Source organism: Numida meleagris, chromosome 1 (assembly GCF_002078875.1).
Source record: "Numida meleagris isolate 19003 breed g44 Domestic line chromosome 1, NumMel1.0, whole genome shotgun sequence".
NCBI lineage: Eukaryota > Metazoa > Chordata > Aves > Galliformes > Numididae > Numida > Numida meleagris.
The window spans coordinates 52,418,742-52,434,820 of record NC_034409.1 but is presented as its reverse complement, the minus strand read 5'-3'; the positions used below and the strand labels follow the sequence as shown (position 1 = coordinate 52,434,820).

Sequence of the window (16,079 nt, the reverse complement as noted above, 5' to 3'; positions counted from 1 at the left end):
CGCGCCGCTCCTCACGCGCCGCCGCGCGAGCACGCCAGCCGACGAGAAGGGAAGCAGCGGGAGCGCGCCCGGCCCGCCACCACCCCGCGCCGCGTCACGTGACCCCGCCTCCGCGCCGGACCACGTGGCCGTGGGCGGGGACGGACCTTAAAGGAGCAGGCACCCCGCCAAGCTCTCTTACTGCCACGTGGGCCAGCCTCCCCTCCCCCTCTCCCGCCTGCTTGCCCTGCCACACACAGCACGCAGCACCACCGTGCAGAGAAAAGCCACTTTATTCCAGCTTCTTTGCCCATTCGGCCATTTCCAGCGGATCCTGGTGCAGGGAGGTGCCCAGGCTCACTCCCTGATGCTCAGCTCTCTTCTTCTGCAAGAGAAAGCACAGTAGGGCCGCTGCAGCAGGAGGAAAAAAGCCACATCCTACCCAAATTAAAACAGGGCCACCGCCTCTCCCTGTGCCCCAGAAATGCCCTGGGCAGCAGGAGTGGGCAGTCTGCACTCCCCTGCAGCCAGAGTCATTATATGCCACATATTATAGTCACCATTTCTAAAACTATAGTAAAAGAAAATAATTAAAATCCAGCAGAACTCAGCGCCTGCTGTTGTCTGAAACTGATCAGCGTAAGCTCCGGCTCTGGGCTGAACACAGCTTTCTTTCCCCTGCTCTGGGCCCATGCCTCCGTACCACCCCCAGCCCTCCCTCCCTGTCCAGGTGTATGCACAACCCACTTCTTGCTCCCAGCTTTCTTCTTCCCATTCAACATTCCAGCTCTTCCCACCACCCTTTTTCCACACCACCTACTACAGCATCCCTGGGGCTGCACCTTCCCCAGCCTCACTCCTCTCGTCATTGCACCAGTTCGCTTTCATCCTTTAGATCTCATTCTTACCCTACATTTCCCCTTTCACTCAGATCACATAAAAGCACAAACCCATGAACGTGCTACAAACCTTCCTCTTCCTCCTCCTCCTCTTCATCCTCCTCATCCTCATCCGAGCTGAAGGTGCCATCAGGCAAGCTGTAGATTCGGATCACCTGTTTGTTGGGGTCTTTGAGGATGAGGTACTTCCCCTCATCCAGCTTCATGCAGATGTCGATGACACAGCGCAAGATGCCCCAGGCGTTCTCTATGCTCAGGTTGATCTGGCTGGCAAACTCATTGGGCTTGAACTGCTGCGTGCCCAAGATCACGTGGCGGGCAGAGTCCTTCACGTGGTAACGGGACACGTACCTGGTGGGCAAGAAGGAAGAGAGGAGTAGTGGGGGATTCATTTCAGCCACCAAAGTGACATCAGAAAACTCAGCATGATTGCTTGGCTTTCGTCTTCTGAGCAGGAAGAACCATCCTAACGCTCCAACACTGAAAGCTAAGAGGATCTCCCAGCCACAAGCTGTTGCCATCAGTAACACAACTGGAATCCTCCCACTCGCCCAAATCTGACAGAGTGGGACAGAAGAGAGAAGACTTAGTGTCACAAACTAAGCAATCGCATGATTACTTGGGAGTCTGGACTTCAAACAGATGTTTCATACCCAAGAACAGAATATAGAATTGCAGAATCACCAGAACTGAGCCTTTTTCATTACCCCCGGCTATCATTTTTATTTACAGATAAGGCACGTACATGCTCTGTGTTGGTGCTGTGCAAAGAAACCACAGAAAAAGTACTCTGATCTGGGTATCTGCAAAACAGGATGACTGGCAGAAGGCAGCACACACAGTAGCTCATTCAGGCCATCAATAACAGGGCACAGACTCAATTGGTTTTAAACTGACAGTTCCAAATGGGCTGTGGTGATACCTCCTCCTCCACTCAAATTCTCAGTAATGGTGCACTGAGGACCTCAATCAAACTCCTGACAGGTAGCATGGTCACTGCATTTATTTCCCTTGTTGGCAATTTCAGCAAATAGGCTGGGAATGGCAGAGGCTGCCTGCTTGTCACACGCATGAGGTCCCACAAGGTCAGCCACAACGGAGGGCACATCAATCAGACGTCAAGGGGAAGCAGCTAAAGCTAAGGCCTGGGTCACCACTGGAGCATTCACTACAAGCTTTACCCACTGCTGCTCAAACCTTGAGCAATTTTATGATTACTCATATTCCACCAACAGCTCACTATGACACAGACTGTGTTAAATCATGGAGAATGCACCTGAAAGATACTTGGTGTGAAAACCCTGTCTTACCCGAGTTTGAGATACTCTGATCCAGCCAGCAGCGCACAACATGTCCAGCGAGCTAATTTGTAGCTGTTGTTTTTCAGCTCTGTGGCAATCACAGCTCCTCTCTGCGAGTCAAGCTTCTGGCGCCAGTCTACTCCATTGCAATACTAAGAGGAGAATCAAAAGCAGGGTGAACCTAACAAGCCGGCAGCAATTATCTCTTCAGCCATTGCACAGGGAAGCTTCTTCTGTCTAAACTATGATACCGTAACTAGGGAATGCAAACCTCTACTTGCAAAGAGAGCCCCTGCACTGGATAGGGAGAAATGCAGTAGCAATGGCTAGGAAAGGAAGTCTGTTAGGGACAGTTAATGAGGGTAGCACTGATAAAGATCAGCTACTGCACAGAGCACCTGGGAACAAGAAGAGAGTTCAAACCAACTACCTCACGCCTGGGTGAGGCTTAGTAACACTGCCAGTCCACCAAAGCTATGCATCTTTGATGGAAGGTAATAACCCAGGGGACACCACTAGACGTTTGTCTCATCTTGCCTGCTATACCTGGCACGTCAGGCAGCAGTGAAGCAGTTAGAGCTAGCTTTGGGATCTTGTTCTTCCTCACCCTGGAATCCCATTCGTTCAGCGTTTTGATGTTGATGAATGACACTTCGCCATTAGCTCCCGTCATCACTCCATCATGCTCGCAGCGGACAATGAGATCTATGTCATCTCCCAGCTTCCACCTTCGGTACCTGCCAACACACAGCCCAGTCAGTTATTTCTCACCCTGGTTCTTTTCCAGATCTTTCCAAGTACTCAGCAAAATCCTTTCATCCTTCATCTGTTCGCTGGTTTTGACTGTATTCCCCCCACAAACCGCAATGACATCCTGCACCCTTGTCAAAGCTGGGAATAAGAGCTACGTCAACACACCTGTAGGCAACAGAGGCTACTTCGTTCTTATCCATGTCATCCTCCACAAAAGGGTTTGGGTTGGGAAACTTGTATTTCTCCTTTCCCTGTGTAAGAAAACAGAAAGGCTTATTAGTAAAACAAACAAGCAAAGAAAAACAAAACAGAACTTAGAGCTCTCCTCTTGGATGAATATTTTCTTACAGCGACAACAGCTGACTTCCCTTATATAGAAAAAACACTTAAGAATTAAGAAAACTAATGAGAATCCTCATCTCCATGGTAGCCATTTCCCTGTAAGCATTACTCCTCTTAGCACTTCAGCTTTAATAAACGTATTCAGAAGCCTGCCCGCCTCACCAACAAGACTGGGATTTCCTCTTTGTAAAATAAAGGCGAAAACCATTCTATAAAAAGAGTCCCACTGCTCACCATAAGGAATCCCACCTGTTTCAAAGCTGAAGTAACATCAGCGCAAAGTGCCTTTACCAATTTAAACACTTCTGTGCTGAGCAGCCGCGTTAGCAAGTCTGAATAAAGCCTCATTTCCAGACTCTCCAGAACTCAGACCCTACTGCCCAGGACCGCTCGACCTTACCATCCTCAGACACTGCTGGGAGAAGTTATGGTTGATGTACGTTGCTTCCATGGCAAGGTTGCGAGGAGAATTAAAGGAGTTGCCCTCTTCCTGCGGTGGCTCATTAGCTGTTTCACTCACTGTCAGTAGGTCTGAGAAGAAAACCAGCGACAAGCTGTTATGCTTGGGGGGAACCTACACTGGCTTCAGTGAATCTCTACAGCCCATGCTGAAGCAGATCAGTGTTGAAAGTGCTCTTGCTGCTAGCAACACATTGCAGCAATCAGTTCGTTCCAGGTGCCACAGTCTCAACACTGAGACATAGAATAAATTAAAAAAATCCCAATCACAAAAGCATAAAGAAAATTGAGACTAACAACGATAACAAATTTATTTCAAGACTTTTCCTCACCAAAATCTGAATTGTCCCTCTTGTCAAAGAAAAGCTTGGATCCAACTCTCTGGACAATGATGTCCCAGGAATACACAGAGCGAGTGCAACTCATCAGCGTGGCCAGGATGGCATCTGTGGCAAACACATTCCCTTGAGTCTTGGCCAGCTATGGATATAGAAAACATTATGTTTCAGCAGCACTTACAGACATACCTTTCCTTTCCCAGCCAAGATAAGAAGTGCTAGCAAACCAGATTGTGAATTTCTTCTTCCACACTGAGAAAGACAGCTGACAGCTATGCCAAGTGGGGAGTACTATGTAGCAATCCAGGCTCATCCCTGCTCAGACAAGGAAGAAGAAGCCTACTACAAAATGCGAATCTGTTGTGAAAGGACTTGCTTCCTTACTGTTGACAGAGTCATAAAGAGCAGACAGAGTCATAAAGAGCAGTCCCTGAGCCTTCCTCATCTCCAGAAGCAGAAAACTCTAGATGCAGGTTTCCAGCACTGAAGTTCCTTTCCCAGCACTATCCAAGTACTGGTTTGTTTGCCCTTCAAGAACTACAGATTTTCCTTGGCCAATATTCCCAGCTTTGCCTTGACCTAGCTTTGCCTTAGATCTAAGGAAAATACCAACATAATGTTTTGTTTCCCCTTTGTAAGCTGAGAGATGTGGATCTTTTCCTGTTTATCTTTGGTCTTACTATGACAGGTCTTAAACAACAGCATGCAATGACAAACACACCCTTGGATTTAGCAAACCACTGAACGTACCTTTCGGATAACTGGATCATCAGTAGTAGTGACCGTATGGAAGATGCGCTTGATGCTCCTCAGCAGCTTCTCATTCCTCGTTGTAATGCGGTCAAAGGCTTTGTCATAGTATTCCAGGGCTCCACAGCACTCTCTATGGAGAGAAAGGGAGGCTCATCTTGATCACACAGATATCTCTACTGACAAACCACAAAGGATTGAGGGAATGGTTGGGCGTTCTACTACCACTCCCAGCTTTGGATACCTCAATAGGAACACTGGGACCAGGCCAAGAGACCCCTTGCTCTCCTGCTTTCCAAAAAATCAGTCTGTTCAGGAAACTGTTTTAGGAACTCACATGTCCTGTGGCTCTGACACCTCCAGGTAGCGCATCTTCATCAGTCGCGGGAAATCCATCTCTTCTTTCACCTCCCAGTCACTGCGAACTTCCACAGAGGAGTCACGAGGCTTCTGCTGCGCGGCCAGAGGTGAAACAAGTAAAGAGAGAGAAGCACACGTAGCACATCAGGATTTGTGCAAGAGAAGTTGCCTCACAAGCACAGCCAGAAAAACTAAGCCATCACTAGGGTCAGAAAGCTGGCTGGTTTACCTGTGACTTTTGGTCCCATTTCTGCCTCACTCCAAACTGCTTCTGAAACTTCTTTTGGAGACGCAAACGATCCCTAGAATGACAAACATGTGAAAAGCCATTATAAGTTCCTGATGCATGCCACAGTGACTTCTATACTTTCAAATAATCACCAGAGGAACGACACTTTTACACACCAAGCCATTGAAACATCTGCTGAGAATTCTGTTATCAAAACGCCTGAAGCATTAAGAGCTTTGTTCCTCACTCTGAACACCCTTTAAACATTTTTACCCCCAATGACTACAACATAGTTTTCAGAAAGAGTACATCCTGCTTTAAATTGTCACACGCGTACCACCTAAATTTGATTCAAAATTTCTCCTAAGCTTTTAAACAGCTGCTTGAAATCCATGCTTGTAACTACTAGTCACATCAGCAAAATTTGAAACATCCTGAAACTCTTTGCTAGGAACTTTGGTGGATTCTGCTACAGTAACTTAAATTACTTATGAACAGTACGTTCACGCACTCCAGAAACAAGTGCAGAATATTTGTATATGAAGCCCACACCTCTCTTTCTGCTTGGCACTCTTTGGCAGTGTCTGCATGCTGAACTGCAGCATGTTCCGGCGGTCCTTGTCTCTCCGTAGGTTCCTCTGTGGAAATGCAGCAAAGAAAAAGAAACATTTGAGTGGCAAAGTAATTCCGTACTGCTCAATCTCTCTGTTTCTGAAAACAAGCGTTACCTGTGCAAATCGCATGCGATTCCTCTGGTACGCTGTTTTCTGTGTCCGTGCTGTATCCACCAACTGGAAGCTAGTCTCATCCTCCTCATGGAAATATGCATACTGACTTCCGCCACCAAACTGTGATGAGTACTTGTCTGGAAATAAAATAAATCATCTCGCTATGAACCTAGGAAAAAAAAAACATGACACTCTATCCCCCCAAACTCTCCCCAGTAGCCTTTACCCAAGTCTAATGCACCAAGTAGGACTCCTGCATTAGAATGCCACATTTCCTCCCTGCTCTGAGCCTCCCAGAGAAGCACCAGTCAGCACACAGCACAAACCCACAAGGAAACCCTAAGGACAGGGAGAGCCCCACAGAGTTCTCCCAGTGGTGAGACACACTTCTGAAATTAAGCAGCCTCCTTTGCTGAGGCGTGCAGGTAGCCGGTAGAGCCAGTGTGAAACATGAAACAAGGTGTGACGTTTGAAGAAAAGTTTGCACAAAATAAATGGCAGGAATAGCCATCAGACAACACGTACTTGTGTATCTCTTATCCTGATACGTGGCTCCCGTCCAATCTGCCACCTAAGGACAAGCATAAACAGTCAAAATAAGCGAGTGTTAACATGATGTTTCCTTCCAGTAGGACCTCAAACAGCAAAACAAGGGATTGCCGTATGCTCCTCAACTTCCACCTCAGTAAGAGAGCCTCACAAAATGCTCACAACCAACAAGGTGCTTGAGAATCACATAATGTAATAGCCCAGAATGGCTCAGGTTGGAAAGAATCTTAAGGATTATCTAAGCCCTGCTGTGGGCAGGGCTGCCTCCCACCAGGTCAGGCTGCCCAGGGCCCCATCCACCCTGGCCTTTAAAGTCTCCAGGTTATGGGGCACCCACAGCTTCTCTGGGCAGCCTGTGCGAGCACCCCACTGGCCTCTCAACGAAGCGCTGCCTCCTAATACCTAATGCAGCTCTCCACTCTTGTAGCTCGGTGGAGAGGCACAGGGGTTCGCTCAGCAGCAGCACACCACAGTACCTTGCCCAGGCGGTCTCCCTTGCTGAAGGGCTGGTAGGGCATATCCTTGAACTGCTCGGGGACGGCGCATGGGCCCCAGCCCGAAGGGTTGTCCTGGATCACGGGGGTCACGAACTTCGCCATGGCTCACACCTCTGCGGGGAGCAAGCAGAACGTTCCCTCAGTGCCCGCCCGTTCGCTGCCACCGCGAGGGGAAGGGAGGGGGCACGCAGGAGGCCCGGTGCGGGTGGAGGAGGGGCGGGGGCCCCACCGGAACCAGCGGTGATGCCGGGGCGGGGCCGGGGGTCGCGCTGCTCGCAGGCCAGTCCCTGTAGAGCGGCGGAGCGGGACGGGGCGGGTACGGCGTCCCCTCACCTGCGCGGCCACGTTACGGCCCCGATGACGGCGGATACGGCAGCGACCACGGCAATGTCGGTGAGGAAAGGCCGCGCGCAGCCCCGTCCCGCCCTTAGGACGTCAACACTGCGCGACGGCTGCGCCGCCAAGCACCACTGTCGTAAAAGAGAAAAAAACGAGGAGCGGAGCACGACTGCCGTAAAGTGCGGATCTCCCAGGAGGCGCAGTGCGCCACCTGACGTCAGCGCCGCCGTCAAGCTGCAGGAGGCGTGGCCAGCAGCGTGCCGGCGTGTGCCGCGGGGCTGCCCGGCGTGGGGCAGGGTATGGGTCGGGGGGTGGTGGCTGGGTGTTGTAGCGTTTTGGAGCTTCTCTAGGCAGGCCTGGAGCGTGTGCTGGGCAGATCGCTGAGGGGAATGTCCTTGTGTTCGCATTGTGGTGTTCTGTGTAATCCCCAAAGCCTTTCCTTGCCCTGCTGGCAGGGAGATGTGGACTGTGGGCTTGGCCCTACTGTCCTATGAGGAGGCCATGAGCAGGGCACTAAGTACAGCACGTCCTTCACGTAGGATCATTTTGGTTGGGAAAGACCACTAAGATCACCCAGTCCAACCACCAGCCGATCCCCACCATGCCCACTGACCATGTCCCTCAGTGCCACATCCACACAGTTCTGGAACACCTCCAGGGACGGGGACTGCACCACCTCCCTGGGCAGCCTGTGCCAGTGCAGCACCGCTCTTTCTGGGAAGAAATTGTTCCTAATATCCAACATGAACCTCCCCTGGTGCAACTTGAGGCCATTCCCTCTCATCCTGTTGCTGTTACCAGGGACAGAGGCCAACCCGCACCTCACCACAACCTCCTTTCAGGTCGTTGTAGGGTGCGATGAGGTCTCCCCTGAGCCTCCTCAGACTGAACAGCCCCTGCTCCCTAGCAGAGTGTTTCTCCCCATTGCAGGGGAGCGAAAGAAAAACTCAGCAGCAAATCTCAGATGTTCACACATCAGAGAGTCTGGAATTGTCCCTACCCTTCAAAAGAGCAGGATACAGATGTCTGCAGGTCACAGGCTGAAGCCCAACTGTTTGCAGAATTTCCCCAGGCATCTTGCACCTCAGAGTCTAGATCAATATTTTTCAGGCAGAGCACCGTGCATTTCCTCCTTTATTTACTGCGTTTAAATCCTCCTCAAGAAATAACCGAAGCAGCCTCTGCTTTGCCAGGAGGCCGTGCCATTAATCAGAAGTCAGATTATTAAAGCAGTTTTCCCTGCTAGCGAAAAGAAAAATCCACTTAGAGAAACAGGGTTTATAAAATACCATTTGTAACTCTCTCAGGTAAACAGCCTTTGTGGAGACAAACGTCAGTGCTGGAACAGCCCTGGATATCATAGACTCAACCTGAGCATGGCTATGTTCAAGTCATGCTTAGGAGACATAAAAGGAGCAGGAAGTCCCAAAGAGAAAACGGGACTAGAGAATGAATGAGTGAAGAGAAAACAAGTAGACTGATAAACCTAAACCCCACATTTCCGTTGCTTGCCTGTTCCCTTTCAGTCCTGTGTGAGGTGCTGAAAGGCAAGTGGAATGCTGCTGCTGCCTGCTGAAGGTGATAGATTTCTTGCACTTCGGGCCCAGCCCCTGAGGCTGCTTTGTCTGGGAGTTGAGCTGAGTCTAAGTGTGGTTCAGAGGGGAAAACCAGCACAGGTAACGGCCAGCAGGGAACAAATACTCCTCTGGGGACAGCATAACCTACCAGTTTCTTATCAAGAGGAAAAGCTTCAGTTATAAGAAAAATCCAGCCTTGAGGAAGGTGAGATTTGTTCCCCCATTTAGGTGGGATTTACTGGAAGAGGGGACAGAGTGGCTTTGACTCACTCTGATTTAGCACCAGACCCTGCCCCTCTCGTCTCCTGTCCTGGGCTGCAGTCAAGGCTGTGCTGGTGTCAGCTCCAGCACTGTTTCTGCGGATGATTTGCCATCCGGCCGTCGGCTGTCATTAACAGCACGTGGGACACACAGTGTCCCAGAAAAGTGCTGACTTTGCTCAAAATACACTCGCTTGCAATCACTTGATCTGTGATCCATAATTTCAGTTAATCAGTTAATTAATCAGTTAATAAGGCTAATCACTTTTCCCTGGAAGATGCTTATGAAACAGCCAGGATAAATTGCTTCCATCTGGTTCTGCATTCTTGTCTTCTGCTTCTCCATTTCTGGGATCTGTGCTGGTGTTTGCAGATCTGTAAAAGAGGGGTTTTGTTCCAGCACCGTGACTGCTCCAGTCCAAAGCCTTTGCAGCCATCACCTGACGCCCTCCCTCTAAGGCATCCACCTCCTGCAGCAGCTCAGGGCTTCTCCCAGAGCTCCGCGCAGCACAGCAGGCTTGTTCTGCTGAGCGAGTGCAGTATGCAGCTTGGGCAGTTTGCTTTCCTTCTTGCATGAGCATCTTTTTACTTCAAGAGGCAACCTAGCACTGGAAGACTAATGTTCATATTAAACAGGTAGTTCCTTCCTCGATTCTTACAACAAACACATCAAAAATAGCCAGTCGTTCCTTTTTCTAACTAAGCAATGAACACACAGCATGCCTGTACCATATATTTAGCTCCCACTGTCCTGAGCTCCTTGGCAAGCCCAAAGAGAAGAGTCATCAGCCCTGACACCTTCCTGAAACTGAGAAGCCCAATGTTTCCACACCTCTCAGCTCAGACTCTTTTCCTGAAGTCTTTGTATTTGAAGCAGCAGAACTCACTGCTGGCTCCTGGCTTCTCACTGCAGCCCACCATCAATGTGTGCAGCAGCTGCCTGCTTGCTCAGCTGTGCTGGAAGCTCATGGTTTCCATCACTCCCTTTGTTTCTACAGCCTGGGAAGCCCTCCTTCCTCCTTGGCATTCCTCTTCACATCTCATCCTTTCCATTGTGCTTTTATCTGCCTCCTCTGCCTGCTGCTTCCTCAGGCCAGGTGCTTCACTGCTACATTTTTTTCCAGGAAAAAAAAAAAACAGCCACCGAGCAACTCCCCATGCCATGAATCTGGTTTTCAGTTTGCTGCCTGTGCAGCTCGGTGGGGCTGGAAGCAGGTGACACCTGGCAGATTTGCTGTGTGTGCTGTGAAGGTCCGAGCAGGGAATGTGCTGAGTTTATTCCTGGTTGGGGATTGTGCTTTCAGTGCGAAGCTTTCTCCGTCTACTTGCTCCAGCCATGCCGAGTGCTTCCCACATCTGCTGGGTCAGACTGCCTTGCCTGTGAAGGCGGACAGAAACCTGACAAGGGCAGGCTTCCCTGCCTTTAGAAACTGTATTGCTTCTGCTCTGGGCTCAGAGCCTTGCCCTCCATCACTCGCTCCTTTCATGCGGCTATGAAAAGGCTTGGGCAAAGCTTCCTGGAATTTAGGCTGCACCCCCAAAATTATCTGCTCTAGTGCTGCCTCTTGCCTGGCTTTGGCCGTTTCTGTTGCCAGTGTTGAATCTGTCCCAAGGCACCCCTAGCTCTGAGCGTCAGGGCTTGGAGCACATGCACCATCAAAGACGCAACGTGCATCGCGCTCCATCCTCAGCTGCTGAACGCTGCCCTTTCCAAAGCAAAGCTGTTGGGAAGATTGTCTCCTTTGATCTGCATTCAGTGCTGGATTTTATCCCGGCAGCCAACAGGCTAATTCCACGAGTTTATTCTGCAAAGCTCAATGAGAGCAGCTGGTGCCAGCAGCGTCCCTGCTGGCTCCATGCCTGCTGGAGGCGGGGAGGGCTGGTGCAGGGGCTGGGGTAGGAGCCTGGCGCTGCACGGAGCAAGCTGCAAATTCCCACTGCGCTGTGGTCCTGCTTGTGACCCTGGGAAGGGTTCTCTTTGGGAGCTGGGTGTTTGGGTGATGTGCAGGATTGGGGTTGGGTAGCAGACTGCAGCACCACTGGCTTTCTTTACAAGGGCCCTGCAAGTGCCCACAGCTGCTTCCTTCACCATCAGCAGCGTTGCGGTAGCCTCTGTGCAAAAAATCAGCATCTTCTGGGGCTTAACGTGCTCTGCAAACGCCCCTGCCCAGCTCTGGAAAGCACGCTGCTTATGACAGCCAGGCAAAGAGGTCTAAGCAGGATGTTACCAGGAGCTGAGGCAGATCTGGGTCTGCTTTAGCCCTTTTCTCCTTACCTCCCTAAAGCAATGCTGCTGAATGACAATGAAGCCACAGTACAGGGGCCACCTCTATCCCCTCTGCCCTGTGGCTTCAGCTTCCGGGGGGAAAAGTCCCTGTGAAAGGGAACAGAAGCAAGGAACGCAGAGCAGCCCTGTATTGCCATCCCCCCCCCCATCTCTTGGTCAGTTGGAAATACTCGGATGGGGACAAATGTCCGTCTGGAGGTACACGGGGAGCTGAGCCCTGGGGCTGTTCCTTTCTCTCCTCTTGAGCAGATTTCAGTGCCATCTGCTCTCTGCTGGCTTTGGAGAAGTCAGCCTCGTGCTTTTGTCTCCTCAGGCAAAACCGTGCTGCATACATCCCCCACCGGGCTGCGGGTGCTGCAGGGCAGCCAGCAGGGATGTGCAGCCCTCACCCTGCTCCGGAGAGCTCCCACTGCAGCAGCCTGAGGTGTTCCTTTCTCTCCTCTTCCCTGCCTGTCCCTCTGGAGCTGGCTCCTCCCAAGGTGACTGCTGACATCGGAGGCCGGACCCTTGAACTGAAGCAGTTTCGAACGCTGCGGATGGGGATGAGAAGGGGGTGGGAAGGGATTGAGCTGGCACCTCTTGGTACCCAGATGGGCCAGCAAGTGATGCTGAGGGGCTCACAGCCCTGTGTCTGCTCTGCCCTCATAACACTGCACCTCCCCACTGGCTGGCTGGAACCTGTCCCATTGGAGCAAGCCAGATTCTCACATCGAAGTGGGTTATGTCCTTGGGTCTGCTCCCAGATTTCCTGCAGGAAAGAGAGCAAACAGGAGTAGGGAGCCCTGAAGAAAATGAAAAATGTCCCCAGGGCCCCCTGTGCAGCAGCAGGATGCCTGTCCTGGTCCTGCCACCCAGGGCTGGGCAAACCTGCAGGCCCTCTGGCTCTGCTCAGCGCCGTTTTGGGGCTGGGCTGCTGTGCTGGGCTCGTCCCACGGGATGGCAGTGCCTGCTCAGCCATGGGCTCAGCCCCGCTGCTGGCAGCAGAGCCTTCTGCAAATTGCACGGTGGTGGCGGCTTCTGATTGACGGGTCCCCAGAGAGCAAAGTCCCTCGTTTCCTCCAGCCCGGAGGGGATCGGGAGCAGCAGGAGGAGCAGCAGCAGTGCAAACCTGTTCTCTATAACCCAGTGCTTTGCCCTTGCAAATCTGTTTCTGGGTCTCAGCCCACGACCGTACATCTTGACCCCTTTGCAGAAGCTGCCGGCTTCCTCATCGCTGACTTTGCGCAATGTCAAGAGCTGATGGATCCAGAGGGCACCGAGACCTCCTTGTCTTCGTGCCCAGCCCTACAACCCTCATCTCTCGTGTCTGTGTCAACCTGGAGGTTTCAACAAAGGGAAAGTGAAAAGAGGACAGCGGAGTTTGGTAGCATTCACACGTTGCTCCTCTTGGTGGAAAACCAGCACAAGTGACAATGTGCTGCCAGAAGGGCTCATGTCTGCACCAGGCTGGGATTTGCAGCCCAGGATCCTGCCTCACTGCTGTGCCCATGGGAAGCAGCATGGCTCTTGCTCCTCCCAGAAATAGTGGTGCTGCGCTGGCACAGGCTGCCCAGGGAGGTGGTGGGGTCACCATCCCTGGAGGTGTTCCAGAACCGTGTGGATGTGGCACTGAGGGACACAGTTGGTGGGCATGGTGGGGATGGGCTGATGGTTGGGCTGGATGATCTTAGAGGTTATTACCAGCCTTAATGATTCTGTGATTCTATGATTCCTCTAGCATTCTGCTGCTGCCGGGAGCTTGAGCTCTGCAAGACAGCAGGGCCTTCAAGTGATGTTCTTTGTGTGGGAGCCTCCTGGAAGCAGCTGGAGGTCTCCAGGCCATGCTTAAAAGTTATCCACCCTTTGCCTCCCATCTTTATCCAAACCATTGCCTCCTCCTCCTGCCTCTGCCACAGTAGCCTCCCTGCAGCAAGAAGGCCTTGTGGGCTGCCTGTTTCTCTGGGACCAGCCTGTGCCAGTACAGCACTGCTCTTTCTGAGAAGAAAATTTTCCTCATACCCAACTTGAACCTCCCCCAGTGCAACCTGAGGCCATTCCCTCTTACCCTGTCACTGTTACCTGGGAGCAGAGGCCGACTCCCACCTCACCACAACCTCCTTTCAGGTCCTTGTAGAGAGCAATGAGGTCTCCCCTGAGCTCCTCTTCTCAGACTGCACAACCCCAGTTCCCTCAGCCGCTCTCCATCAGACTTGTGCTCCAGACCCCTCACAGCTCCACTGCCCTTCTCTGAACATGCTCCAGGGTAGTGGGGAGCCCAGAACTGAGCACAGCACTCGAGATGAGGCCTCACCTTCCCCGCTCCTTCCCTTGCTTGGCCTCCTGGTTTCGGGTAGGTCCCGCCATGGCAGTGAGGCGAGCAGCCTGCGTGCCTGGCACTCGGCCTCTCCCTACAGTCGTTTGGCACTGAAAATTATCTGCAGACAAAAGCACCGTATCTGGTTCTTAATTTCCTCCCTCGCCAAACCATTACTACTAATTACCGCTCCTAGGTGTTGAAACCGTTTAAGCGACACTGCTAAATGCCCTGTGCTAATTTGATCGCCATGGAGCTGGGTTTCCCCGCACGCAGAGCTCTCGCAGGGTCTCCGCAGAAGCAAACCTGAGTCTCTCATACATGCTTCAGCCCTGCCTTTGGGGGACCAGACGTTCTGGCTGTTCTCGGTCACAGGGCAGGAGGTCTCTGGCATCCCCTGGCCCTCCCTTGGCACGGTGGTGCGGAGGAGAAAGCTGTGGTGTATTCTCCGTGGCTGGGGGCCAATGGAGCCGGTGCTGGGATAGGAAAGCAGGGACAGGAGGAGCACCATGACCCTGGGTGAGGACAGGGCTGGCACCCACCCGAAATGCCCGCATAGCCCAGGGGATGGGGCAGAGGAGGGCTGCTGTCCACGCGCGAGCCCTTTGCATTGCTCAATGCGACAGACTCATTAGAGAATGTTAGTGAAGTGCTTTGAACATGAGAAGTGCTGAGTGCTGCTGTTCCTTGTTACTGCACAGAGGCCGGCCCTGTCTGGGGCACCGAGCAGAATTCGGCATGCCTGATTCCCAGACGTTGCCTTCCCCCTCCTGCCCTGACCCACAAAGGCGAGGAGGAAGAGGGACAAAGAGGAGAGGAAGAAGAAGGGAGCACATCTTTAGTCCTGGTGAGGAAGGAGCACCTGCAAGAGGTGGGGGCTGAGCTGTGCCCCCCCACCATGGCCGTGCATGGGCACCGTGCAGGACATGGGGCCGGAGCCACATCTGGCCGTGTCCCACTTGCAGGGTTGGCCGCATCCCGTCCCGCTTTGCTGCCTCCCCCCTCCCCGCCCGTGCCCTGGTTTTGTGAGGGAGGGGTCCCCGGGGAGGAGCTGAAATGGGGCAGCGGGCGGGGGGAGCATGGGGAGCCATGGCTCAACGATCCCATCCTGCCCTGGGGGGCACAGCCGGGAATTTGGGGAGCGGGCGAGCAAAACCCTCAAGGCACCCATCCTCATGGCCACTTCTCAAGGCTGGAGAACAGCACGGCTTGAGTTTACCTGTGCTCGCTGTAAAGCAAAGCCAGGTCTTCTTGCCTTGTCCCTCCTCTTCCTCCTCCACTGGTGCAGGACGTGGGGCTCAGTGCCATTCCCTGAGTGAAGGCATCCGCAGGGCTTGATCCCATTGCTGGTTTCCAGGTGCTCCTCCAGCCCATCGAGGCATTCTTCTCTTTAATCCCTCCCCACCCCCCAATAAATCCACTTGAACGAGGACCGAGTTATAAAAAAAAAAATCTTTATTTCATGTACCAGGATTTTTTTTTTTTGTCATTTTCTCTTTTTAAAATTTTTTTTCTTTTTAACAGTCTGAAAAAAACCCACGAAAGAAAGGAAATGGAGGTCGGTTTTCTTGTACTGCTTTGAGCTGGACATGTGCAATACCCTCGGAAGAACGCGGCCCCGCCAGCCCTCGTCCCTCCCCATCCCTCGCAGGGGGTCCAGCACTCGGCCCCCACCTCGCCCTGTGAATGCTTCCCAGCTCCGCGAAGCTTTTGGGTTTAACTCCAAACACCGCTCTCCCTTACGCCACAGTCCGGGGCACCAAGCATTGCTCGTCCCTATGGGTCGGTGGGGGTTCGTTTTGAATGTTTGTCCCCTTTTTTAAAAAAAAATACTGAGTTTTTTTTTTGGGGGGGGGGGCGGGGGAAGTGAGCAGAGGTCTGGATGCCCAGCCTGCTCCCCTCACCCTGCCTTGGAGGCTGAGGCTGAGATATTTGGGGGGCAATGGGGTGGAGGCATCGGGATGCTTTTAAGCAGAAACCCCACTGGGAGCCGAAGCGGGAGCCTGGCAGGCTCCTGAAACTGGAGCAGCAGGGATGGGAATGGAAAAAAAAAAAACATATTAAAACAAAAAATTTGTAAAAATTAGGTCTGAGCTGCCCCAGGGCTTGGCGCACCCATCCAGCGCACCCCACAGCTTT

General features: G+C 52.3%; 1 protein-coding gene across 2 annotated transcripts; it reads right to left on the bottom strand.

Moving 5' to 3' along the window:
* Positions 255-7,656, bottom strand: EIF3D (eukaryotic translation initiation factor 3 subunit D). Of its 2 annotated transcripts, none has more exons than XM_021386082.1 (15): positions 7,518-7,656; positions 7,164-7,297; positions 6,664-6,709; positions 6,139-6,275; positions 5,963-6,048; positions 5,411-5,483; positions 5,159-5,274; positions 4,822-4,954; positions 4,066-4,213; positions 3,675-3,805; positions 3,098-3,183; positions 2,787-2,916; positions 2,189-2,331; positions 949-1,229; positions 255-364 (listed from the first exon to the last, which is right to left on the bottom strand). In XM_021386082.1, the coding sequence occupies exons 2-15, from the start codon at positions 7,284-7,286 to the stop codon at positions 351-353; spliced, it is 1,647 nt and encodes a 548-aa protein (XP_021241757.1). In that variant the 5' UTR covers positions 7,287-7,297; positions 7,518-7,656; the 3' UTR covers positions 255-350. The 2 variants fall into 2 exon arrangements, with proteins under 2 accessions (XP_021241757.1, XP_021241768.1); XM_021386093.1 differs by having other exon boundaries at positions 5,159-5,271.